At 45.2% G+C, this 25168-nt stretch overlaps 1 protein-coding gene across 3 annotated transcripts in view; it reads right to left on the bottom strand.

The window, feature by feature from the left end:
• Positions 1–3117, bottom strand: part of SLC22A3 (solute carrier family 22 member 3) — an 87411-nt gene extending 84294 nt beyond the window's left edge. For 2 of the 3 annotated variants that reach the window (XM_041739842.1, XM_041739853.1), the window contains exon 1: positions 2621–3117. In XM_041739842.1, coding sequence (XP_041595776.1) covers positions 2621–3031 — 411 coding nt within the window. In that variant the 5' untranslated portion in view covers positions 3032–3117. Of the gene's footprint in view, positions 1–2379; positions 2502–2620 lie in introns of those variants that run through there. The other variant, XM_041739857.1, reaches the window with a different exon arrangement.
• Between the last annotated feature and the right edge of the window lie 22051 nt (positions 3118–25168).

Genomic DNA, 25168 nt, shown 5'->3' with positions numbered 1-25168 from the left:
AGTTGCATATAGATGAAAACTCTACTGCCTCGCCTTGAGCAAGAGAAATAAGTGAGGGGGCTGGATTGAAACAGCCCTGCACTTGGCACTGATTTCTGATTTCACTCCTTGGAGCTGTTTCACTTTGTAAGATGGAAAGATAGTGGGTGAGGCTCAACTGCCTATCCTACAAGTTCACATCAAGAGGAGTCATTCTTATCTGCTGGTCTGGCTGATTATGGCTGATTGTGTTCCTGATGCCACAAAATGAAATATAATGGCAGGCTGGCCAGAGGAATGAAGTAAATCTGAAGGTTCCACGGGATTCCCTGCAGCTTCTAAAGCGTGAGTGGTTACGTTGCGTGGACTTGCCCGGAAGACTTCAATCACTGCATGGAGGAGAGGAGAATTATTTACACTTGTGATCCTTAGATCTCAACCCAACTGGGCCACTTAAAAGGTCTGGGACTCTGGTAGATCCTTCCACATCTCCTGACTCAGGCATCTCTTCTACAAAACCAGGACCATGATATCTCCCCACAGTGGTGCAAAGATGAAGCATAGAAGTCATATGGAGACATTCTGGAATCTGGTCTGCCCTTCCACCTTCAAAACTCTCACGTTTCACCCCCCTTCCACGATTAGTGTGTTAAACTTTGTGTCTGTAAAAGTGCATTGGGAACAGTGTTAACCAAAGACAGAAGTAAACTTCCTTTAATCCTGACAGAATGTGGAAAAACAAAACTAAATGGATCATATTTAAAACCAAAGACGGTAAAATATTAGCCAAGCAGAACTCTGAGAGAAAAGGAGTTGCTCTGAATGGCTGAACTTCCTGAATGGGATGGGGATGGGTCCTTTTAGGAATCAAAACATTAAAAACAAACCAAAAGAAGCAAATAATTTGGGACCAAAAAAAAAAAAAAAACCCTCTCCAATATACTGCAACAATTTGCTGGTTGTCTTAGAGAGTGCATGCTGAATATCGTTCTACTTTTCCTTGAAAATTTTTGTCATTGCTCTGAGCCCCCTGAGCAGCCATCCAGCTATAACACTGATGACACTGCAGGACTGTAAAGGGCTTAATCCAACCTCTAATTTTACAGATGAGAAAGCTAAGCTCAGAGAAGTTAAGTGATGTACCCAAGGCACACAGCTAGCTGCAGACCGTGCCACAGCAGGTCTCCTGACCTTCCACTTTCCACATTGCCTCTTGGGAGCCAATGACCTTCATAAGACCCCTTGGCCCTCCTTGAAATAACCTCCAGAGCCCCAGAATGTTTCTCAAGTATTTGGGCATTAACTCCACAGATTTCCACGTCTGTCTTCTCCGATGTGCAGGGATCACGTTTGCTCACAGAAACCCCACTTGAGTGTGCATTTTGCTTTGAAGGCTCATTTTATTCTTCATTTGAGGTTTAAATGCCCTCAGAAGCCAGGTGCCTTCTCTCCAGAGTCCTATCTTCCAGTTTACCTGTGAAGTAAGTGCTAAGCAACTATGCTAGATGGAATACAGGCTGCCATCAAACAGTTGTTGCTCTTGGGAAGTACCAGTGATAATGCTCTGTCCTATGGAAGTCCACCCTCGGTCCATTTCATCTATGAAATCCCTAAGGACACGATCGCCCTAGTTCAGGAGGCAGTCCTCATCATTACTCACAGATTAAGTAGAAATTAAAGCGCCCAGAACACACACACACACGTTGCCCAGATGGGCTGCCCTGGGTTGTTATATCTCAACAGCACTTAGCATTGGACCATACCCACAGGGCACCATAGAACCTGCAAGACCTCAAAGATGTAGAATCCCATCACCAGAGACATGAGGTCACCATTAACAGTGACAGTTTTTAGAAATTACTTTGATCTGTGATCGCCCACCAAGTTCAAGGAGAGTGCTCATTCCTGCCGCCACCCAGCCTCGGTGGGGAGGCAGTCCTCACGGTTGAGCCACAAAGATGAAGATGCAAACTGTCATCGCAGCCCAGCATGGGGGCCCCCTAACCTCAGTGCCCACTGCCTGCCCAACACCCCCAAGGAGATGCGCGGCGGCCACCCCCAGGAAGGGGGCGGGGGTCTGCCTTGTAAGGCTCCTAGCCACTTCTGCTACCTTCCTGTAGTTTATTGGGGGGGGGGGGATTAAAACTCTTAATTGAAAACCTCAGCGTTCCGAACTCCTCTCAGGCGTTGCTCTTTGCCCCAAAGCAGTTTAACCAAAATCGTGCCCACGGACAGCCTCGACCTCTGTCCCGCGTGCATTTCCGATAATCATTTGGGCAACCAGAGGACAGACCGTTCGCCCTCCTGATCCCCTTGACCACCACAAGCCCCAGAGGCTGCGGGTCGCCCCCCGCCCGCCCTCCGCGAGTCCGCCCATAATTTCCCACTTGGTGCACGAACCCGGCGCGGCGACAACCTGCGCGGGAGGGGCGGGGCGCGGCGGGGCGCGGCGGGGCGGGCGCTCGGGTCCCGCGGATGCTCGCGCAGCATCCCCGGCCTCCGCGTCCGCGCGCAGCTCTCGTGCACCCCGACGCCGAGGCACCTGTGCCGCCACCTCGCGGGCCGGCGGAGGGGAATCCGCGCCCCGCCCCGCCCCGTCCGGGCGCGCCCCGCCCCCGCCCCCCGCGCGCGGCGCCCTCACCTCGCTGACGATGGTGGAGCGGGCCTGGGCGTAGCGCCAGCCGCCCCGGCAGGGCACGAGCGGCGCCGAGCGGTTGGGGAAGGCGGCGAGCGGGTCCGCGCAGCTGAGCGCGCCCGCCGCGGCGCTGGCGTTGGCCGCCTCCAGGAGGTAGCGCCGGCAGCTGCGGGCGCCGCGGGGCTCGGGGGGCGCCGTGCGGTTCCACTCCTCCTCGGGGCTCCAGCCGCAGCGCTCGGCCAGCGCGGCGGCGCTCGGCCCGCGGCACCAGAAGCGCTCGGGCTGGCTGCCCAGGAAGACCACGCCGACGAAGAGGAAGGCGAAGGTGACGCCCGTCAGGCACAGCAGCAGGAACACGCGCCGCTGGAAGCGCCCGAACTCGCCGGCCCTCTGCAGCGCCTCGTCGAAGGAGGGCATGGTGCGCGCGCCGGCCGCCGCCGCCGGCCCGGCTCCGGCTCCCGCTCCCGCTCCCGCTCCGGCTCCCGCTCCCGCTCCGGCTCCGAGTGAGCGCGCGCCCCGCCGGCCGCCGCCTGCCCCCGCCGCTCCCCGCCCCCGCCCCCGCCCCCGCCCCCGCGCTCCCGCCTCGCGCCCCTGGGCGCCGCGCCAGCCGCCGCCCGCCCTCCGGCCCCGGGCCCCCGCGCCCCCCGCCCCCCGCCCCCCGGGACGCGCTCCCCGGGGACCCGGCGGCGGGGGCGGGGGCGGGGTGGGCGGCGCGGCCTGGCTCAGCGCCACCAAGCGCCGGCCACCCGGCCCGGGACTGCGAGTGCCGGGCACAGCCCCCGGCCTGGCGCGCAGCTCCATTCGGTCCCTGCCAGCAGCCTGCTCTGCGCTCGGGCCGGGGCGCGCCCCGGGGGGAAAGTGCCAGGGGCGCCCGCTGCGCTCTGGGCTCCGCGGGCGCTTCCCCGGGGCGGCCTGGGGGCGGGGGGCGGGGGGCGGGGGACCTGCGCTCCGGGCCGCGCGCCTCGACCCCGGGAGACCCCCGGAGCCCTCCTGCCCTCGCTGCGTGGAGGCCACTTGGCTACCCCGTGGCCCGGCTGGATCCAGGCAGGATTCGATTTTGGTCACATCTCAGGGATTCCCCAACTTTTAAAAAAAAAAAAAAAAAAAAAAAGGCGTCTGGGCAATCTACAGAGTCGAAGCGTCTTGTTCAGATTCCTCACGTTTAAAGTGGAACTAGACCTCAGGCCCGACACAGGTTTCCTTAGCCAGGCCCCTCCGGCCTATTCTCTGGGCCTGAAGTCACCCGGAAAGGGTGCTTAGTTGTTTGAACGTTGTTTTTAACTTCTTTATTCGCTCCCAGAGATCCGAATTGCTGTGTCCACACCGGCTTCTGGCGTTCCGGCTTCTGCTCCGGTTCCTTTGGGCTGCTGTGTCCGCTGCGTGCTAGGGCTTCCCCAGCTCGCGGGCCACCCCCCAGGCTGCAGCCCTTGGCGGCGGGGCCACTCCGCACTGCGGACAGCCCTCTCCCTGCCCTGGCCTAGTCTCTTATCTTGCCATGTGTCTTCTGAGAATTTCTCTAGCTCTTCTCCCCAGAACCCCACCCCATCCTCAAAAAAGACTTTGTACTCTCAGCTTGCTTTTTCTCGAAGGGCCCAGAGGCTTGGAGAGCATTGACAGGTTTCCTCCTTCCCTAGCAAGGATTCCGGAGCCAGGCAGCTCTGTTCAGCCTGTTTCATCCCCTCACTGGCTTGTGACCTCGGGCAACTTAATTGGCCAGCCCGGCATTCTCATCTGTCAAATGAGGCTAATCAATACCCTCCTGGGATCTCCGTAAAGACTAAATGAACTAATGTACATAAAATGCCAGGAAAGTGACTCGTGCATGTAGTGTATACCCTTTTATGTGTGAGCTATTATTACTGTTGTTAATTTGTGCTGGGTTAAGGCTATGGAGGGTGCGGGGATGTCCTTAGGATTACAGGTACTGTGCAGGATACAACACCTGATAGTGTGCAGGGCACGCAGGGTGACTCCCTGATTGGCAGTTTCTGTTGTTCTCTCATCCCTTGATCTCAGCTACTAAATAAAGCATACTATCACCCAGTTAGTGGTAACTTCTGTGTGGCCATGTCTCATGCTCCAGGCTCTAGCCCATATTTTTTTTTAATTTTTATTTATTTATTTATGATAGTCACAGAGAGAGAGAGAGAGAGAGGCAGAGACACAGGCAGAGGGAGAAGCAGGCTCCACGCACCGAGAGCCCGACATGGGATTCGATCCCAGGGTCTCCAGGATCACGCCCTGGGCCAAAGGCAGGCGCCAAACCACTGTGCCAACCAGGAATCCCCTCTAGCCCATATTTTTAATTGCGCCCTGGACTCCCAGCCTTAATCTGTCTTCCACCCAGCTCTTCCTCCTGCCCCCTCTTTTGGTGTAACCGTGGCCCAGCTGCAGGCTCTGAATCTCTGGAACATCTAAACATCCCTCACTTTGTAGGCCTTTCTTCGAATACCATCTCAGCTCACTGCCCCCTCCCCACCATTCAGCCTTCTCCATACCACCCAATACTCGTATACACACGCACTGGCGATCCTTCCCAGCTCCCTTGCCTGCCTTCTCCACCTACCAGATGCATATTGGTGTCCTTTTGTTTACTATCTCACTTACTTATCTAAAGTCCGCTTCTCCACTAGAATGCAAGTTCCACAAGGGCAGAAATTTCTGTTGTGTTCACTCTATATTGCCACCACTTAGAACAGTGCCTGGTTCATAGTCTGTGTGCACACCTGGATGCTTCTCCACGTCTCCTCCCAGTGCCCCTGGGGGATCGTCACCTGTAGTCAGCTTGCAGATCCAGCCTACCTTCCTCATGGGTTACTCATCGGAGCCTTCCTTGCCTTCCAGAAGAAATCCTCATGTCTCACTTTCCCCTTAAAGATCCTAATCTATGTCCCTCACCAAACTGTCCCTTCATGTGACAGCTAAACACAACTACTTGCTAATCCTCAAATCCTTCTTGAATTATCCCTGCAGACACAAAGTTCCCTCTTCCTGGCATTTCACTACCCTGCGCCTCCCTGTTCACTGCCCAGCAAGGACCCGGGGATAGCACCCAGTTCGTGAAGGCTCCCCCCCCACCATGACTGCCTTCCTTCCCAGGTAATGCCCTCTTTGTCTGTGCTCCTCACACATCTAAGAATCTTTTCGTAGAATTTCACCACCTTTTTCTTTGTATTGTACTTGTCTGCATATTTTAATCTTAATTTTTTTTTTTTAATGTAGTCTATGGTCAAGTAGACCTAGAGTATTTCTAAGATCATGGACTTTGGAGCCAGACCTACTAGGTCCAAATCCCCTTCTACTTTTTGCAATGAGTGGCCTTGGGCAACTTATTTAGTTGTCTTCTCATGAAACTGAGTGGTAATAAACTGTCTCGTTTTTAAGACAAATCACTTACAATAGTACTTGAGACATGGTAAGTGGTATATACGAGTCAGCTATTAAAAAGAACATTAAAAAAAATACCACTCACTCCCAGAATTAGCAAATGTCATGTTGTTATGTTTGTTTTGGGTATATTGTTATTAAGAACTAACATTCCTAGACACAGTTGAAGTCTCCTTCATAAGCCCTCAGATCCTGTTTCCCGTCCCTTCTCTCCCACCCTGAGGCAGACACCAGGCCCTTGCTTGAGAAGGTGGACCAGGGGAAAAGGGGCCTCGGGACCATTGGACAGGGAATCTTGGGGTCCTGGTTCCCAGAGTAGAGGCGGGAGGGGTGCACTGCAGAGACTTAGCAGGGATGAGTTTCAGGTGGGTACAACCCATTGGCCCCAGGGCTGGAGCAGAAGAGGGCCAGAGCTCCACTCCCAAAGGCACAAGACCTCTCTTGCCCAGGTGTAGCTATCGTGAGTTCTTAATATTCATTTCATCCAGTTTTCATCCTTTTAATACACAGGTATCACACACAAACTATATATCGCACTTGGGGTGCACTAACATTTACATAAGTGGTACCATACTCCACATATTTTCCTGTCACTTCTCTTTTCCACTCCACATTATATTTTTGAGACCCATTAGCCTTGATAAACACAAATCCAGCTCATTTACCCCAGCTGCTATGGATCATTCTTTTGAATGCTGTTACTACAATTTATCTGTTCCCCCACCCAGAGACATTTGGCTCATTTTTAATTTTCCACAATTAGAAGTAACACTTCGGTGAACCTGTTGTGCACACTCACTCGTGCACTTGTGCAAGAATTGACCAAAGGTAAATGCCTAGAAATTGGTTAGCAGGGCCATAGAGTGTACTTATTTGGAGTTTAACCAGACATTACCAAATTGCTTTTGGGGGATAGTCCCACCATGCATCCTGCCAGTGACATATGGGGTTATCCACATCTATGCTGACACTGAGCTTTGTTAAACTCAAGCCCACTGGCAGATACTCTGGGTATAAAATGCAGTCTCGCTTTTCTGATTTTCATGTCTGTGACGTAGTCAGATGGAGCATATTCTCATGCTTACTCATCGTTCAGGTTTCATCTTCTGGGAGAGGCCTGCCTCTTATATACTCTGCTTGTATTCTCTTTATTATTTGTTGTTTTCTTATTGAACTTTGGGAAGTTATTTGTATATTTGTCTATTCTGCTCCTTTATCAGCTGTATAGGCTCTGTCTTCTCAGTCTGTTAACTTTGTTTATAGTGTTTTACTGACTACAAAAAGTTTAAGTTCAGATGTAGTAAAATTTTATCAATTTTCTTTATAGCCTGTTTTTTTTGCACTTTGCTAAAAAAAAAAAAAATCCTCTATGAATGTGTTTCTGAGTTCTTCATTCTGTTCTACTGCACTAGCTCCATGCCAAATTTCCTTGTTAGTTACTACAGCTCTATAAGAAGTTCAATTATTAGGGCAAGTCCCACCTCCTCCCTCTAACGTTGTTCCCTTCAAAATTATCTTAATTATTTAGGAGCTTTTTTCTTCCATATAAAATTTATATACCTAATTAAGTGCCATAAAAATTCGGTTGGGATTTTGATGTAGAATTCTGTTTGCATTTTTAAAAAGATTTTATTTATTTATTAATGAGAGACAGAGAGAGAGAGAGAGAGAGAAGCAGAGACACAGGCAGAAGGAGAAGCAGGCTCCATGCAGGGAGCCCCATGTGGGACTCGATCCCAGGACTTCAGGATCACTCCCTAGGCTGAAGGCGGCGCTAAACCACTGAGACACCTGGGCAGCCCTCTGTTTGCATTTTATTTCTCCCATGTTTTGTAAGTTTTTGAGAGAAAAGCCAAATCATTCATCTTTTTATACTAACACACTGGTATCTATTTTCTATCTGCACATGTGGCCATTGAAATTTAATTTAATTCTGTTCCTCATCTGCCATGTTTCAGGTGCTCAATGGCCAGTGTGGTTAACGGCTACCATAAACAGATACAGAACATTTCTATCACCACAGAAAGTTCTGTTGGGCAGTGCTGATCTAAACACAATGATCATTAAATGCTTGCAATAAGAGAAATGATAAGAAGCAATGGCCCACAGCCTTCAGGCTTTGTAAAACATACTGACTTTATTCTTTTTGAAAAGGTAATTGTTTGGGTTTATTCACCTAAAGTTTTATAGTTGGTATTCTTTATTGCATTTAGGAATGGATATACCAAGTATTGGGTATATTCATCACATGTTGAGTATAATAAATCTTGACATAAAACTTTCCAAAAAGGTCCTTTGAGAGAAACTTAAGCAAGTGAATTACTACTTGTACTAAAGCCTAAGGGGGGGAAATATATATATATATATATATATATATATATATATATATATATATATATATTTATACTAAAGCCTAAGGAGGGGGAAATACATATATATATATATATATATATATATATATATATGTTTGCTTTTTAATAAACTAAGAATATCTGAAACACTCTCATTCTTACCATAGTTGGCATAGAGTAGCTATTTTTTACCTTAGTATGTGAATGTAGTAAAAGCTACAAGGCACTTCCATTATTATATGGCTTAACACTGGAGCCTAACATTGATTTAGATTGACCAGTATTCATAATTCTCTTTTTCTGACCCATTCTCTTGCTAGTTGATCACAATTTGTACTTCCCTATAGGAAAGTTTGTGGTTTGGGGGGAACTGTTATACATACTATTATCCTTTTGAAATCAATGCTCACTCTCCACTTGATCATCTAGGAACTTAGACTTAAAGTCCTCTTTGGAGAAGGTGTAGCCTTGGAGAAAATACTCAATTCCAGAGTGGAATTTTGACAAGGTAGAAAAGCTTAGTGAAGCTCAAGAGACTTGTAGAGTTCCTATTTATTCTGCTAATGTATACAGTAGCAAGCCTTCACCACTCCCCTTCCAGTACTTGTGGGTTTTGTGCTGTTCTCACAAGGGCAAGGTGAAGTGCATTGCAATTCTTGGAAACCTTTTCATCGCAAATGGTCTAGTCCAGGAATGGCAAGTGGGTTTTTTCTTATGCCCCACCCCTGTCTTTTGGCAGAAGATATCTAGAGGATACATTTATTGAGGACAAGTTTGATTCTCAGTCCAGAACAGTCCATGATTGATTAGTAATGTCAGATAGAGGAGAGGGAGACAGTAATATAAGTGTGATGGGGTGGTCATCTTTCTATTGGTCAGTGCAGCCTGGCAAGTGCCAAATTGCCATAATACTCCCTCCAACGCTCAGAACATCTAATTCTTGGGGATTTGTTAAGGTCTTGGTGAAAGGCCACTGTGCAATTAATTGCTAAAATATTGCCCAGAGGTTTCTGCTATTGAACCTCACGGGGGATGAGATTGTCTTTTAGTGGAATGCCTTCGATAGTTTGAGAGTGGTCCCCTTGGGCTGAACATTCAAGAGAGATGCACTGTTTCTGAATCTCAGTGCCATCATACATAAATCTCATTAATGCAATCATCAAATGAGAGCAGGCAGTCTTGGGAAAGAGATAAGCATCAATTAAAACTTGAGGCACCTCTCAATTAATCAAACTTAAAAACTGAAGAATAACGCCTTCATCGAAAAGTACGTTATAGAAACACAGTTACTGAACTGGAATGATGCTCACAACCTGTTCAGTGGAAGAAACAGGTGACAAAGACTGAATTTCATAGCAGTGCTTCTCAACCTACCAGTGTAGGTTGTGGGAAAGGAAAGGTGTTTGTCCGTCTCCTATCTATTGCAGACCAATATGTGGTTTTACCAGGAATGAAAAGCTTGAAGCTCACAACACATACAACTCCAAGGTGAATTCAGCAACATCAGAACTGATCTACATCCTGTTCAGGGAGACCCATCCACTGGTCACACACTTCATGGTGATGCCAGATTATATAAAAGTTTCTAAATGCTTACTCCCAATTTCTGTACTCGTCTGATTGCAAACAGGGTCAGCTCTAATAGTGCATTCCAAACAATCCAATTTTTGGCAAAAAAAAAAGGATATATATTTATATTTGTACTTATATTTATATTTCCATGAGAAGTCTTTATTGTACCCTGGATGCACAAGTAGACGTTCTTCAGCAAGTCTTTGTGGATTGAATGACATCGCCAGAGTCTATATATGCATGAAAGGTGGTCTAGAGGGATAAGCTCGATGTTTTCAAAGTCACACCAAGAGCATTTGAATGCTTAGCTGATTTCATGAGCTAAAGGCTATTTGTAGATTACTTTCCTTTTGGAATTAATTTTTGTTTGTATTTTGTAAATCACAGAGGTTTACTTTCCCAGTCTATATTGGAGTCAAAAAGTAATTTCTAGTTCTGGTTGGGCCAATACATAATTTCTTTCTAAAAGTACAATAAGATTAAGATCATTAGGTCATTTCCTGGCTATAAGATGCAATGAGTTCAAGTTCTCCTTTCCTTTAAGTACCAAGACAAAATGTATAAATTGTGGTAATCCAGGTCCTTTTTTATTTATCTTAAGGGTTTTATTTTTTATTTCCTTATTTTTAAAAAGATTTTATTTATTTATTCATGAGAGACACATAGAGAGAGGCAGAGACACAGGCAGAGAGAAGCAGACTCCCTGCAGGGAGCCTGATGCAGGACTCGATCCCAGAACCCTGGGATCACGACCTGAGCCAAAGGCAGACGTTCAACCACTGAGCCACCCAGGTACCCCCTGGGTCCTTTTTAGTTCGTACATATGTATTAACATTGGCGTTCTAATGCAGGTTGTGGAATGCTGGTAGAGGGGATATCCAATCTTAGAGATTTTAAAGCTATGTCTTAACGTGCAAAAGGTGAAAGCTATCTGAAAATTTCAAAATGAAACCTCTTACAAATGTGGCCTGAAGGAATAGTATGAGGAGTATAAGAATACCCAGCATGAAATTTTTATATAAATGGTGGTGATAGATGGCTGCTGGACAAGAGTACACACAAATATTTCTGTTCTAGTTTTTTCTATATTTATTGAATTAATTGTGGTCTAGATGGTTTTAGCATTTATCTTGAGTGTAGCCATTGGAAGGCTATGTTTGAGACACCAGTATAAATATTAGGAGCAAAGACCAGGCGGAAAAGAAGATGTTTATAGATAGGAGACTAGTATGAGCAGGAAGATGAAGAGATGATAGTAAATCTTTATTTCATTTTCATATTAACATGTACTAGACTCTGGAATCCAGAGTCTAAATTCTAAGCCCAAACTTGCAGTGAGATAAAAAGTCTGTGGGACATGTTACTTGTCCTAAAAACAGATTAGAGCTCTGTGTTACTCATTTCTGCCTCTCTGCCAGGTCAGGGCTGCTGAGACCATGGGTCACTCTTGTGCCTCATGGGGAAGCCCGGTCACCTTCTTCAGCTCAGCCTCACACTTCAGTGAGTGGCCAGGGTGACCATCCCCTCTGAACCCCAAAACATGTTCGCTTCCAGAGGTGTCCTCAAAAAGCAGAGGCTCCTCACGGAAGCTCACTGCACCAAAAGGCAGGCTGATCGGTCCTTTCAGTCTTTCATCTAAATGAAAACTTCCTACCAGCCTGTCTTTCATATGCCCTTCAGACACACCCCCACCCCACCCAGGCCTTCTGGTATGGTAACCTTCCTGGACCCAGACTCTGCTCAGGGCTCTGCTGTGCGCTTTCCCCTCTACATCCCTTCTACTCCTCAGAACCCCAGTCCCCAGGAATCTGGTCCTTTTACAGAGGAGAAACACAGGCTTGGAAAGGTTTAACATCATTTGTCCAAATGGCTTATGGGGAATGCAGACCAGTTCTGCGTCCCCGGCCACCTGCAGGTGGGTCTCCTTGTCCCCACCATGGTGCTGCTGCCTTTGCATTCTGTTTCATACTTTTCCCATGACCTTCATACAAGTACAAGACATTTTTTGCTTTTGCGTTAGACCTGGGTCCGTTTTTGTTTTGTTTTCATTAAAACCATCTTAAGCTTTCTATAATGACCTCTTATACAATACTTCTGACAAAAGCTATTGTAGGGGTTCTTTTTTTAAATGATAGACATTTTGAAGTCATGTAGTCCAATTTCCTTATTTTGCAACCAATTAATTAAGGACCAAGATCCAGTAACTCAGCTAGCAGGACTTCACTCGGTTCATGGTGCTGTGCAAGCCGGACCCAGGCCCATAATCCATTATCAAGGACTGACTCAGATTATCTTGTGGAGTTGTCATTTCATAAATTCTTCCTCTGACTACAAATGTGGCATATTCTAGGAACTTTAAAAATCTTTACCTTTCAATGTCAAAATTGATTTGTACAAATATAAAGCCTACTCATTCTTCATTCAAGTAACATTGTCAGTTAAACTTTTTATAGTGAGGAATAGGAGAATTTGTTGCAAAAATAAAGATTTTTAGCATTTGTAACACTGGAAAATTAAAATGACCCAATAATTCCAAAGCATTATATTTGTTTGGGTGGGGAAGAAGGATAACTGGGCAAATCGGAGTAAGCTCCCTACCTGTGTTAACAGTATTGTGACAACATCAGTTTCCTGGTTTTGACAATACACCATAGTTATGTAAAATATGATCATGGGACAAACTGGGTGAAGGGTACACAGAAACTCTCTGTGCTATTTTTGCAACTTCTCGTGAGTCCTAAGCCATTAAAAAAAAAAAAGCTATTTGAAAAGAAAGGTATTGATATTCTGCTATGACAACCAGTTCTGAAATTTTTCTGCTCAAAATGACTGTGCCATTGAGTTCTTCCTTTCAAGGACAGAACAGTCCCCACTCTCCAGACCCAGCCCCACTTCCCTGGCCCTGCTCCATCTTCTGTCTCCCTGTTGTGTGTTGACTCTTGGAATTAGCTTCAAACCTCCCGGAGTTAACTAGAGCTTTACAGGCTGGCCTGAAAGTGGAGAACTCCTTCTTACCGTGTGTTCTTGGGAAAATGCTCCAGTGTTCCAGGAACCTATTTACAAGTGTACTTTCAGGGCCCCACCCATTTGTAAACTGACGGTTGTTTGGTGTGTGTGCTGTCTTGAGTGTGACCTTGGGCTCAGCACAGAGAATAAGTGAAACTGAAGCCACAAATTATGGATTTCTTCTGTTTTGAAATCAGCATTCACTGTGGGACGACAAAGAAAGAAGTTTGACCAATAGGTGATCAATTACGATTTGCCAAAGCCAAAGTCTTATAAGAAGGCTATGACCAAAAAATAAAATAAAATAAAATAAACCCAAAAGCAAAAAAATAAAAAAGGGGAAAGTATTTGTGTTTCTCCTACTCTTTTACTGTTTCAGTCATTGGTGCTTGTGATCTTGCTGTCTTTGCTCACATACACGTGGTATATAGGGTTTTGTGTGCACAACCTGTAACATACCTGAAGACACACTGGAACAGGTTGTATTTGACTAGCTGGCTATCAGTCCTGCTCATCAACGCAGGATTGCACTCCAGGATTACTGTGTGAATCTCAGCAGCTTTAACCGCCCCCACCCTGACCCCCACCCCCATTTCTGCAGGCTTTTCTGGGAATCACTGGGGGCTGTCTTTTATGTGCACCCCACAGGCTGGATTGGCAGTTTGGGAACTTCACCTTTCTTGTACCTCCCAGGAATCTCTACGACTACCGCAGGGTGGGGTGAAGGTTCTCCTGTGCACTGGGGAAGTACATCTCACTCACTCACAGGTTCAGTTCTCCAGAAAGAGCACACAGAGAAAAGAGTGTGTGGTCAAAAATCTTGCTTGAGAGTCTTCTCAGCATTCCAGAACAAGATCAGATCATGTTTTCCCTGGTCAGGGACCAGGCAGAGTGACTGGCGTGCACTGAGAGGTCATCTTGTTTGAAACTACAGAAGGAGAACGATGATGTATTCCCCCCTGGGAGGCTTGCAAATACCAGGACAGAGCAGATGACAGTGCTGGTTCAGACTCACTAGGGGCTCTGTTCTTTGAGTGGGAGTTGGGGGGAATTGGGCCCTCAGCACCCCTCCCCGGGTTTCCACTGCTCTCCACCTCCCGTTTATCCCTCAGGTCTGCATGTGTTTTACCTCCAAAACCAGTCAGGGTTCAAGCTCTTTGCCATGTGTCTTGTGTGCTACAGTCAAATCGGGGGCATGCCTGGGCATATGTCCCTAAATAACCTGTCCATGTGTCCACAGCACACGGACAAATTGGGGTGACTACCTTGTTGGCCAGCTAGTACATACCTGAATCTCAGCTCCAGACTCAGCCTGAACTCCGTCACATGCTAATACTGGCCTGTCCACTGGGTCTCCCACAAGCTAACACCCTAGCAACCCTTCCAGGGTAAAGCCCTCCTTTCCAGTTATTCAGTGAGATATCCTCATTGACCCCTCCTGAAACCGATGTCAACTACCCTTCTAGTTATGCTTAGTCCTTCTCTCACATCTGAAATTCTCCCTTGTCATTGTCTTCTGCCTATGTCACATCTGATACACACACACATACACACACACACGTCCAATATATATGTACAGGTGCATTGTGTATATGTATCATATCTGTTTATATCCTTATATACACATTTTTATCTCTATTCATATATCCATGTCTTTTTGACAACAGAGCCAGCTGTTGTAGCAAGTTGGTTCACTTTTGGAAATGGCCCTGGAATCCTTCTTCTGTCACTTATTTGCTGGGTATCTTAATTTTTTTTTTTTTAATTTATGATAGTCACAGAGAGAGAGGCAGAGACACAGACAGAGGGAGAAGCAGGCTCCATGCACCAGGAGCCCCACGTGGGATTCCAACCCCGGGTCTCCAGGATCGCGCCCTGGGCCAAAGGCAGGCGCCAAACCACTGCGCCACCCAGGGATCCCTGCTGGGTATCTTAGACACATCACTGACCCAAACTGAATCTCAGTTTCTTCTTTAGTGAAAAGAAGTTAAATAACAGTATAAGCCCACGGGATTGTAGGGAGAAATAAATGAAATACCGTAAGTTGACTGCTTAGCACAGTATTGGACAAAAGGAAGAGTGTACTGTTAACTACTCTTCAGAACTTTTCCCATCTTTAGGTTGCATTCGATCCCACCTCCCCCATGTCTCTGCCCTGCACTTGTTTCTCTTAACTCCTGGGTATTTATGGCCGTGTCATACTATCTACCCTCGATACATACCACATAGCAAGAGGACTGTTTCTAATTGTGCCCTACAAGTTATTAGCATCTTCTTCATCTTCCTGACCACCAAAACTGCATTGTGTCTTTCTCTCGTCTGTATTTCTCAATGTGATGATGGACATTTCACAAGATATTCTACAAATAATCCATTGGCTCTCTGTGTCACTTTCAGGGAAACTTAATGACTCCTTTGGTTAGTAGGTTAGTATATTCGTACTTTCTGAAACACTTTTTTCTCAATGGTTTGGTTTAATAATACCTTCCCCTAGATACAAGTGAGAAAAATAAAGTAGGTCCTCTGTGGTTTCCAAAAACCATTCTTCCCTGTTCATCCAAGAGCAAGAGAGCCATGAGCTCACATTATCAAAATGGGCCCAGATGCCTGACGCAGTTACTAATTATTGTTCCACTGACGTTTTCTGACGTGCTTCTGATCTGACTGTCATGAGTTGGTAACGCCAAAAAAAAGTTACAAAGGAAACTTGGCAGGGCACCGGGCGATTTATGCCTTATTGCCCTTGCAGGTATTATATAGACACAATCTAAAAGATCCTCAGTTTGCCTAGTTGGCAGATGTTTGTTGAAAGGAGCGGATTTTATGCACCAGATACAGCGATCGACAAGCTGATTTTTAAAGAAATCTTCCCACTTGGCTATTTCATGACTGTGAAATCTCCATGAGAGAACATCAAACAACTTTCTGCAGATGCTTGTCCGAAGTGATTAGCACAAGTCTCGCTCAGATGTGAAATGACGCAAACACCACAGGAATCATAATTCTAAGTATGATTTTTCAGATGGCAAGTCCCTCCTTCATGGTATTTGTTAACCCAAATATTTAGGAAATTTGGCTTGGAAAAAAAAATGTGAAATTGAGCTTTTAAATACCAGCTCTGGGATAGGATTTGAGATTAGCATTAACCTTTCAGGAAAAGCCATGCTCATAAATGTGAGCAGGGGAGACTGTTCCAGATATTGTGTGAATGAGTGCTCCCTGCTCACAAATGCAGTCCCTTAAACTTCACATAGTGGACAGAAGTGTTGTGACATTAAAAGAAAGATCATTTAACATGGTACCAGCTCACCTGTAGAAATCAACTAGACAGGTGGATTTTTTTTACATGATCAAATACCTTTTAATTTTTAAACAGGGAGTATGGATTTTTGCCCAAGAGGCATGTACAGATACGCTCTAAATTTCTGAAATCTCATATTCAAAAACATGAAATATTTAAATTTAAAGCTTTCCATCCAGGTGTGCCTGGGTGGCTCAGTCAGTTAAGCACCTGGCTCAGGTCATGATCTCAGGGTCCTGGGATCGAGTCCCCTGTGGGGCTCCCTGGTCAGCGGGGAACCTGCTTCTCCCTCTGCCTGCTGCTCCCCCTGCTTGTGCTCTTTCCCTCTCTAATAAATCAAGTCTTTCAAAAAAATAATAAAGCTTGCCATCAGAGCATGTTAGAAAATAATTCTTGCCGTTCCTTACAGAGGCTGGAGTGAAGTCCCAAAGGAAGCAAGACCTGACTTTAGCCCACTTACATTTCAAATAAATCAAAATAGCAACTTGATAGGTCTTATTTCATTTAACCCCCAAGCCATTAGGAAGAACAAAAAGTTTTGTCCAACAAAAATGCAAACCTCATAAGACAAATGTAATCTTTCAGATGGGCATAGATTTTTTTCTTGATGGAGGAAATGATAATTTCTAAAACATGTCATAAACTCAAAATACATTGCTTATTGGAGAATGGATATTGTAAAAACTGTCAGATGCCATTTGGTTTGCAGAAGAGGACACTAAAAATCAGTGCACAGGAGTCAAATAGGAATCACCAGATAGTACTAGCATAACCCCCTGTGTTAGTAAACAGTAAGATTATTTTGGACAAACTTTAAAAGATATTAAAGTTTCGAGGTGTGACTTGAAGAAAAAAAATAATTCAAATAAGTTTGGACAGGCTTTGCAACCAAATTTTACTTTTTTACTGTAAAACTTCTCAGAGCCCTCTGGGTGCATTGTATATTTCCAAGAGAGGAATGTCGTATGCACTGTCTTTGCAGCTTATGTTGACCATAGAATCCTTCTATCACAGATCATCTTAAAGGATTGATATGTTCTAGCAGTGTGTTTGGGGAAATTTACACAGTGCAGCAAATAGTTTGATGAGGTCTGTGACAGTCTCCTGTAGGTAAGAGAAGTGTGGCAGGATGGTGCCAATGTGACTTGGTGGCTTTAGGCTAGGTAGAGAACTGAATCCAAAATGGGTGACCAGGAACCAATTCCTCAAAATCACAATTAGCCTTGTCTTCATTTTCATTCATTCATTCATTCATTCAGTCAGTCAGTCAGTCAGTCCCGTTATTGGGCCAGGTGCTGGAGGTACAGAGATTAATAAAACACTATCCCTTTCTTCAAAGAGCTTACTCTCTGCAGTAGAAAGGGTGAAAGGCATGTGCTCTCAGATCAAAGGCTGGAACACTGGGAACATAAAGAAGGGGTGGTCAGTTCTGGCTGGGAGTCCGACAACCCCTTCAGCTGGGTCTGATACATGGGGCAAAGGGCAGTCCAGACTGAGAAGGATGCATGTACAAAGGCAAAGACAAGGAAGCCACATGTCACATTTGGAAGGCTACAAAACTCTTCCTACAAGCTGGGATTCAGAATGAAGAAATTCTTGGAACAATGAGGTTGCTAAATGGAGGAAAATGCCTTTAAGGATATGAGGCTAGAGGCAAGGTGGCCACTTAGGTGGTCCAAGGAAGAGGAAGTGGCAGCTGCACTTAAGAGTGGCAGTGGGGACAAGTGAGACTGATGGATGGGAAGGTACTGGGAATCTTAGGTGACCACAGATATCTGACTTGGCAGCTAGAGGAATGGATAGTGGTGCCAGTCAAGAGTCTAAAAAGGCAGAAAGCTAGGAGAAAGGGGGAAAATCTGTTTTAGGCATGTTGAACTTCGAGCCCCCAGAGAACATCCAGCTGGAGCCTTTTGAGTGGCCATTTATTGGTTAGATGAGAAAGCCATCTGGGCAGCAGATCAGAGTTTTGGAAAATGTTTGCCTATATCTTCAATTCCTTTTCTCATCCTTATATAAGCATGCTTAGGTCTCTATACTCAAAGAAGGAAAAGAAGGGAAGGAGATGGAAGGGGATAAAGGGAAGGAGAATCAAAAGGAAGAAAAGAGAGAGAGGAAGAAGGAAGAAGCCAAGCTTCCTAGAACCCCATTCCTCCTGGGCGCTGCGCACCCCTTCTCCAGATCACCTGCTTCTCCCCCCACCTTGCTCCTCCACTGCTGTCATTTCACTTGTACGCACCACTCCACTAAGACTATGGTGGCAAGATCATTAAGGACCTCCTGTTCACTTGCCATTTGCAACAGCATGGATGGATCTAGAAAGTGCAATGTAAGCAAAATAAGTCAGCCAGTCAGAAAAAGACAAATACCATATGATTTCATTCGAGTGTGGAATTTAAGAAACAAAATGAATGGCGAGTGGGGTGAGGCAGGAAGACAAACCAAGAAGCAGATTCTTAACTCTAGAGAACAGACAGATGGCCACCAGAGGGGAGGTGGGTGGGGGGATGGCGGGAATAGGCGGTGGGCGTTAGAAGGACACTTAATCACAATGAACACTGAGTAATGTGTGGAAGTGTTGAATCACTGTATTGTACACCTGAAAGTAAGATAGTGCCTGATGTTAACTACACTGGAATTTTAAAAATATCTTTTTGGCTAAATCCAATTGATTGAAAACTCAGTTCCTCTTTGACTTCCTAGCCACCTTCAACGTTACTGAATTCTTCCTCCTTCTGGAAACACTTCCCTCCCTTGGATTCTGAGGCCCCAAAGCCCACTCCTCAGACCTCTCGTTGAGTCCCTTCTTTCTGCTGACCTCTTCCATGTGGACGTGCCACAGGCTTCCCTGAAAATGCCTCTCCTCTTCTCATTCTACAAACTCTCCTTGGCCTGTCTCAACGGCCCCAAGGCTCCAATTATTCATATTAAAGTAGTTGTGGCTGAAGTAGCAAACATATCCCAAATACATAATGCCTCAAAGTTAATGAGCGCTTGTTTTTGCCCATCCCAGGAGCAATTCAGAGCCTCATCACCTCGTGTCCCCAAATTTGCCACTTTTCACTCCCACCTCATTTTGGAAGGCAGAATTTTTATTTGTTTGTTTGTTTATATTTCTTCTGTTCTTCCCTATTTTGGTGGAATAGAAACTAGAATGTTCCAGATATTTTTCACATACTTCATCTCACTTAAACTCATGCTATTTTTAAAAGAGAAAACCAAGATTTGGAGAGAGTTAATTCACCTAAAACACAGCAAGGACAGAACTTAAATCCTAGCCCGTCAAATTCTAAATCTGATGGCTTTCCCACCTAGTTGTGCTGCTTTTTTCTCTTTCGGAAAGAGTGAAGTTCAAACAAGAACAAATCAACCATCAGTAAGAGCTGAAATTCAGACCCAGGTTTCTAATCCACAACCAGAGTTCTAAGTCCTTTTTATATTAGTCTATTCTATATCTTTATCAACATTCACAATGAATTTCCCAAGTTCCTGACTCTACATTTGCAAAGTAATTGACATTTTATCAAGAGGGTCCCTGGATGACTCAGCGGTTTGGTGCCTGCCTTTGGCCCAGAGCATGGTCCCGGGTCCTGGGATTGAGTCCCACATCGGGCTCTCTGCATAGAGCCTGCTTCTCCCTCTGCCTGTGTCCCTGCCTCTCTCTCTCTCTCTCTCTCTCTCTCACTGTGTGTGTCTCATGAATGAATAAATAAAAAATCTTTAAAAAAAAAAAAAAGAAGAGGGACTTGGGTAGAACCCCAAGGAAATCTCAGGGATCACTGCCGATATCATCCACACTCCATTTGGCTCCCAAGTCTGTGTCAGAAAATGCCCTCCTTATTGCTCTAGATGTTAAATTGTTACTGCCTGAATTCTTGAGTCAACTTGGCCAAGAAAATAAAAAATAGAATTTCCACCACAAGAAGTGTTGCAAAACACACAGCTCCTTGCATTTCTGGGTGCAGCTTTCTCCAGCCTTCTCCAGCCTCCTCTAGCCTCTAGTAGAAGGACCCATTCATTTTAGTATTTGGTAGGCACAGCTACGTAGCCCTCTGTGAATTAAAGTTATGTCCCCCAATCCATCTTTGAAAGGAATTCTAAATGGAGTGGAGAAAAGAGAAAATTGGATGGAACTGGATGGAAATTACTCTAAACAAATTTAAAAGCCCTTCCAAGGCCAAAAACATCCAGGGTCCTCTGGTGTCTTGCAAGCCTGTGAATGCTAGCAACATGTTATGCCACTTGCTACAGATATTAATGCTAGTGGTACCTTCTCTAATGAAATCGGGAGTAGTTATACCCGTGTAGCTATTCCTGTATAAAAGCATCCCAGATTCAAGTGCTGCTTTCTTCAATCTGTAAATTCTCCTGTTGTTCCTTTCTTCACAGATTTGTGATCCAAGCCTAGGCTTCACACAGATGTACCCTGATGCTGCCAAAGGGGGCTTTATGAGATGTGAGTTCTCAGGCATAAGTACAACCAGGGGCTCTATGACACTGGAAATCTTCCAAGAGTTCTTGAGCCCATTACAAGTTGTCCTTTCTGGGGGCAGGTACCTGATATCTAGGACTGAGAGGGGGTGCTGGGGGGCCTGACTCATGACTGTACTGTCTCCTCTGAACTTCTTCACTCTCCCCTACCTTCTACCTTGAAAATACACTTGGCTGTTGGAATATTTTATTTTAAAAAATGTAATTAAAATAATAGATGCACATGAAAGAAAATTAAATTATACAGGAGTGAATATGGGGAAACAGCAATCTCCCATATGACCCTTCCACGTCCCCCAGAATTGACCATTTTTAATGATTTCCATTTTAGTGCTACTAGAAATTGCCACTGTAATGTGCAACTATTTCTTGTTTAGAAAATCTTGACAGAATCCATTGACCCTCTTCTGCAAAAAATAAAGTATTCCTTTACCATTATCCTCTAAGTATTTTATGACTACAGAAAAATTTGTAATTTTTCCTATTTAAATAAAGTTATTTATCTCCATTCCTTGTCCTAAAATCCTGAACAGCATCTCCTGGCTCAACCACAGAAGAATATTGGCATCCTTCCATCCCTAACTTTCACCTTTTTTACCACCCTCTGTTGAGAGTGATATAACCTCCATTGTGGATGATGACATGGATAACTCCTGAGTGAGTAATAAATCTCGCTGAGTCTCAGATGAGTTCCCGCATGAGTCCATTGTCACCTGAATCTTTCAGTGGGCTGCCAGCAGTTGAGAATGAGGAAGACTCTTATATTCCACCTTTAGTTAGTTATTTCATTGCTCATTTTGGTATTAGTCTGCTTTGAGGTACATATGTATCAGTTTCTCGTGACTGCTATAACAAATAAATGTGTGGCTCAAAACAACAGATATTTATTCTTATGGCTTTGGAGACCAGAAGTCCACAATCAAGTTCTGAGGGGAGAATCCAGTCCTATCACTTCCATATTCTAGAGGCTGCATCATGCCATCTGCCTCTGTCTTCACATGGCCCTCGCCTTTTCTCCCAGTATGTGTCTCCTCTGTGTCTCTTAGAAAGACACTTGTCTTTGGATGTGGAGCCTGTCCAGATAATCCAGAATGATCACAACTTGAGATACTTACCTTAATTGCATGTGCTGAGACCCTTTTCCCAAATAAGGCTGCATTTGTAGCTACTAGGAGTCAGGATATAGACACATCTGTTTTGGTGGGCCACCGTTCAATTCACCACACTGTACCTGGAACAATATGACTTTTGCGGGGAACAATATGTTTTGATATAAAAATGAAGGAAAGGTCATTTTTTCCCTTTTGTCCTCTAAAAATAGGGCAGGGAAGTAAGCTGGTGCTATGGTGGCCAGTGACAGAGGCTGGCTGGCATCACTTGCCCTAGTTATTCTGTTGCCTTGGTTGTCTGGCTCCTCTTCCATAACCCATACTTTCTAGTGAGCGCAAAACATATATGGAGATATTCACGCTTCCACACATCTGCCTAAGACCTCTTTGTCTCCAGCCTTCCAACTGTTCTTTTTTCTGGCCACTGACCAGTTAGCCAAGTCATTCACCACTGCCCATATGCTTGCTTGAATCCTAATTCAAGCCACTTACTGTTCTATATAAATTGGATGACCAGGAATCCTAATTCAAGCCACTTACTGTTCTATATAAATTGGATGACCAGGAATACTAACTAAAGTTCTCACCATGGCCTTCTGAGCCCCCACTGAGAGGGGTTGTAATACCGTTGCTATCAGCTTGTGGCTTGCATCCACACTGCAAGCCTAATCTATATGTGAACCATGCTTGGGTTTTTTCCCCCTCCAGCTAGCCACTGAGGATGTTCCCTATAGCCACAGATGTAAGGCAGGTGGCAGGCACTGTGCAACAATGGTAGGTGACATGGCCACACGTTCATAAGCTTACTTGTGCCTCTGGCTCATCCCCTATTCAACTCCAAGCGTACTAACTCTATCACACAAGGGCCCATTACCTGATCTCATGACTTGGTTGTTCTGACAGAACTCAGCTTGTGGTAGGCAATTGTTGTCATGACATCATTTGGCACCTCACAGTCAAGGCTCAGCAGCATGCTGGTTGTTGTCCAAAAGGCATCTAGCTCTCATTGTAGATGGCATGACTAAGTCCCAGAAATTTAAGGGTTAGTGTTACAATTCCTCCATTAGCACATGGGTTTTAAAGCCTACATGGCACTATTTCCCACCACTGATTCTCTCTTTCCACGATATCAGCCAGGTTGTGTGGCCCAAATGGCAGAGCTGCTTGTATCAAAGCCCACACCTCCTCTAGAGCCCTTTCCTGCTGTGGATGCCACTCCAACGTGGTGGCCCCTATGCGACGCAGCACATGGGTTGACGTTATGCTTCTTTCTTTATGGTGGGAGTTGGAGATGCAATAATTTGTCCTGTTCTTAGATGGGATATTACAGCATATACCTGGCCACTAAAAATTGTACTGATAGGACCAGCCCCAAAATCTTCGTGGAGTTTAGGTGGCACTCTCTGGAATACATGTGCCTAACCAAAGATTCCAAAGTGCTTGAGACATCCTGTCATCTAGCCCCATTAGTATGATGCCATTGACATATTAAATCAATGTGCAGAGTGTTCAAACAGCCCAGATTTCCTTGGACTATATGACAAAGAGTGAGAGAATAGTATAGGTCTGAGACAAACTGCAGATTTATACTATGGACCATTTCATGTGAATGTACAATCTTTCTGACCCTCTTTTCTGCAAAGGATGAAAAAGAACATATTTGCCAAATAAATAGCCACATATTATGTGCCTATGGCTGTGTTAATCTGTTCTAGCAAATTCTAACAAATATAACACATTTTGCATGGAAGCTGCAAATCAGGCTACTACTTGATTAAGTTTGTGGTAGTCTACTATCATTCTCCAGAACTCAGCTGGGCTTTTCAGGGCCCAGAGTGGTGCCTTAAATAAAGATATGTTGGAAAACACCATCATTACACCCCTTGGATCTTTACGAGGGACACTAATTTCCATCACCCCTCCCCATGAGGATACAATATTGTTTTTTATTTACTATCTTCATGGAGACAAGAGGTGGGGTGAGACCACTTCAGAGGCTTTCACTTGAGCTCTTACCCCTATAGTCCGAGGACCTAATGTGGAGGTCAGGCCAATCATCAAGGATGTCAATTCCAATTGTACATTTGGGGACCAGGGAAATGATCATTGGACTCGGAGAACCTAACCTTGGCCATGAATCAATTTATTACCCACCTGAAAAATGCCCAGCCTCTTATATGGGGGCCATGATAATGCTTTGAGTTCCTGTATATCTATGTCAGCTTTGGCCCTATGTTCAATAATCCTTGTAAATCCTTCTCTAGTGCACAGTTACCTGAGTAAATGGCCATAAGTTCCTTTAGGGAAAGACTGGGGTAGTCATCATCACATACATTTGCTGTGAGGTTACAGAATCCTTCCTCCTGGAGACCCAATCACTTATTAATAGATAAGTTTCAGGTTAAAAAATTGGCTCAGTTTCAGCAACTCCTTAAATAACCATGACGACTTATTGAAGCAATTGCTCCCGAATCTCCTCTGATCATTCATTCATGGTTTCTTTTGTTGGCACAGATTGAGCGGTAACCTTGTTGGCAGCACATTTAGTTTTCCCCTAAGAGTGCTATAGTATATAAACCATCTCTGTAACTCTTGGGCAGTCAGGTCAACTGGCCAACCCTCCAACTTTGCCATTTATTATAGTGATTACACTCATCTGGCTTTAGGTGCTTAAGTTCCTCCACAGGCTTTTGGGTTTTGGGTCTTGCCCCATTGCTATTGGTGAGCCAAATTCTGTCATAGCCTCTCCCCAGATCAGCCCTGATTTGCAGAGGAGATCCATCCCAAAGCTCTCAGGGATGCTGGTTCCCCACACCAGCACACTCCTCATGGCCCTGGCAAATCCTCAAGGTCTTCCCATGGCACATTTGCTTTTTAGTGAGTTTTCCATCTTACAGAGTCTATCCACCCCAGAGCACCCAGTTCTCTGAGCTTTTTCATCTTCTACAATGTCAGCCATGGTAATTCTGGCATTTCCACCTCACCTGGCATGGACCATCACTATTTCTAGGATTCTGGGAACCCTGTATATTAGCAGGTTCATGCTGTATTCTGAGGTCCTTGCCAGAGACTTAAATCTTGCAACCCGGAAAACTGCGCTCAAATCAAAAAGCTCTCCTTTACCCAACCTTCCGTTTTGACCAATTTGTTCAAGACAGCACCTTTAGAATGCAGTCTTATGTGTCCCCTTCCAGCTCCCAAGTTTACAGTGCTGATCATTCTTCTTTGGGGTAATCCCTTTCCTCCCTTGTCAGAATCAGTGCACCCTGGGCTGGGTCCCCTGTAATTTAACCTTAGCTGTAGACTGGTGCTAGGAGGGAAGGAGGCTGTGGAGCTGAGG

The sequence above is a fragment of the Vulpes lagopus genome, chromosome 2, assembly GCF_018345385.1.
Source record: "Vulpes lagopus strain Blue_001 chromosome 2, ASM1834538v1, whole genome shotgun sequence".
NCBI classification, from domain to species: domain Eukaryota; kingdom Metazoa; phylum Chordata; class Mammalia; order Carnivora; family Canidae; genus Vulpes; species Vulpes lagopus.
The sequence above is the reverse complement of the archived record's forward strand: the minus strand, read 5'-3'. Positions and strand labels throughout refer to the sequence as shown.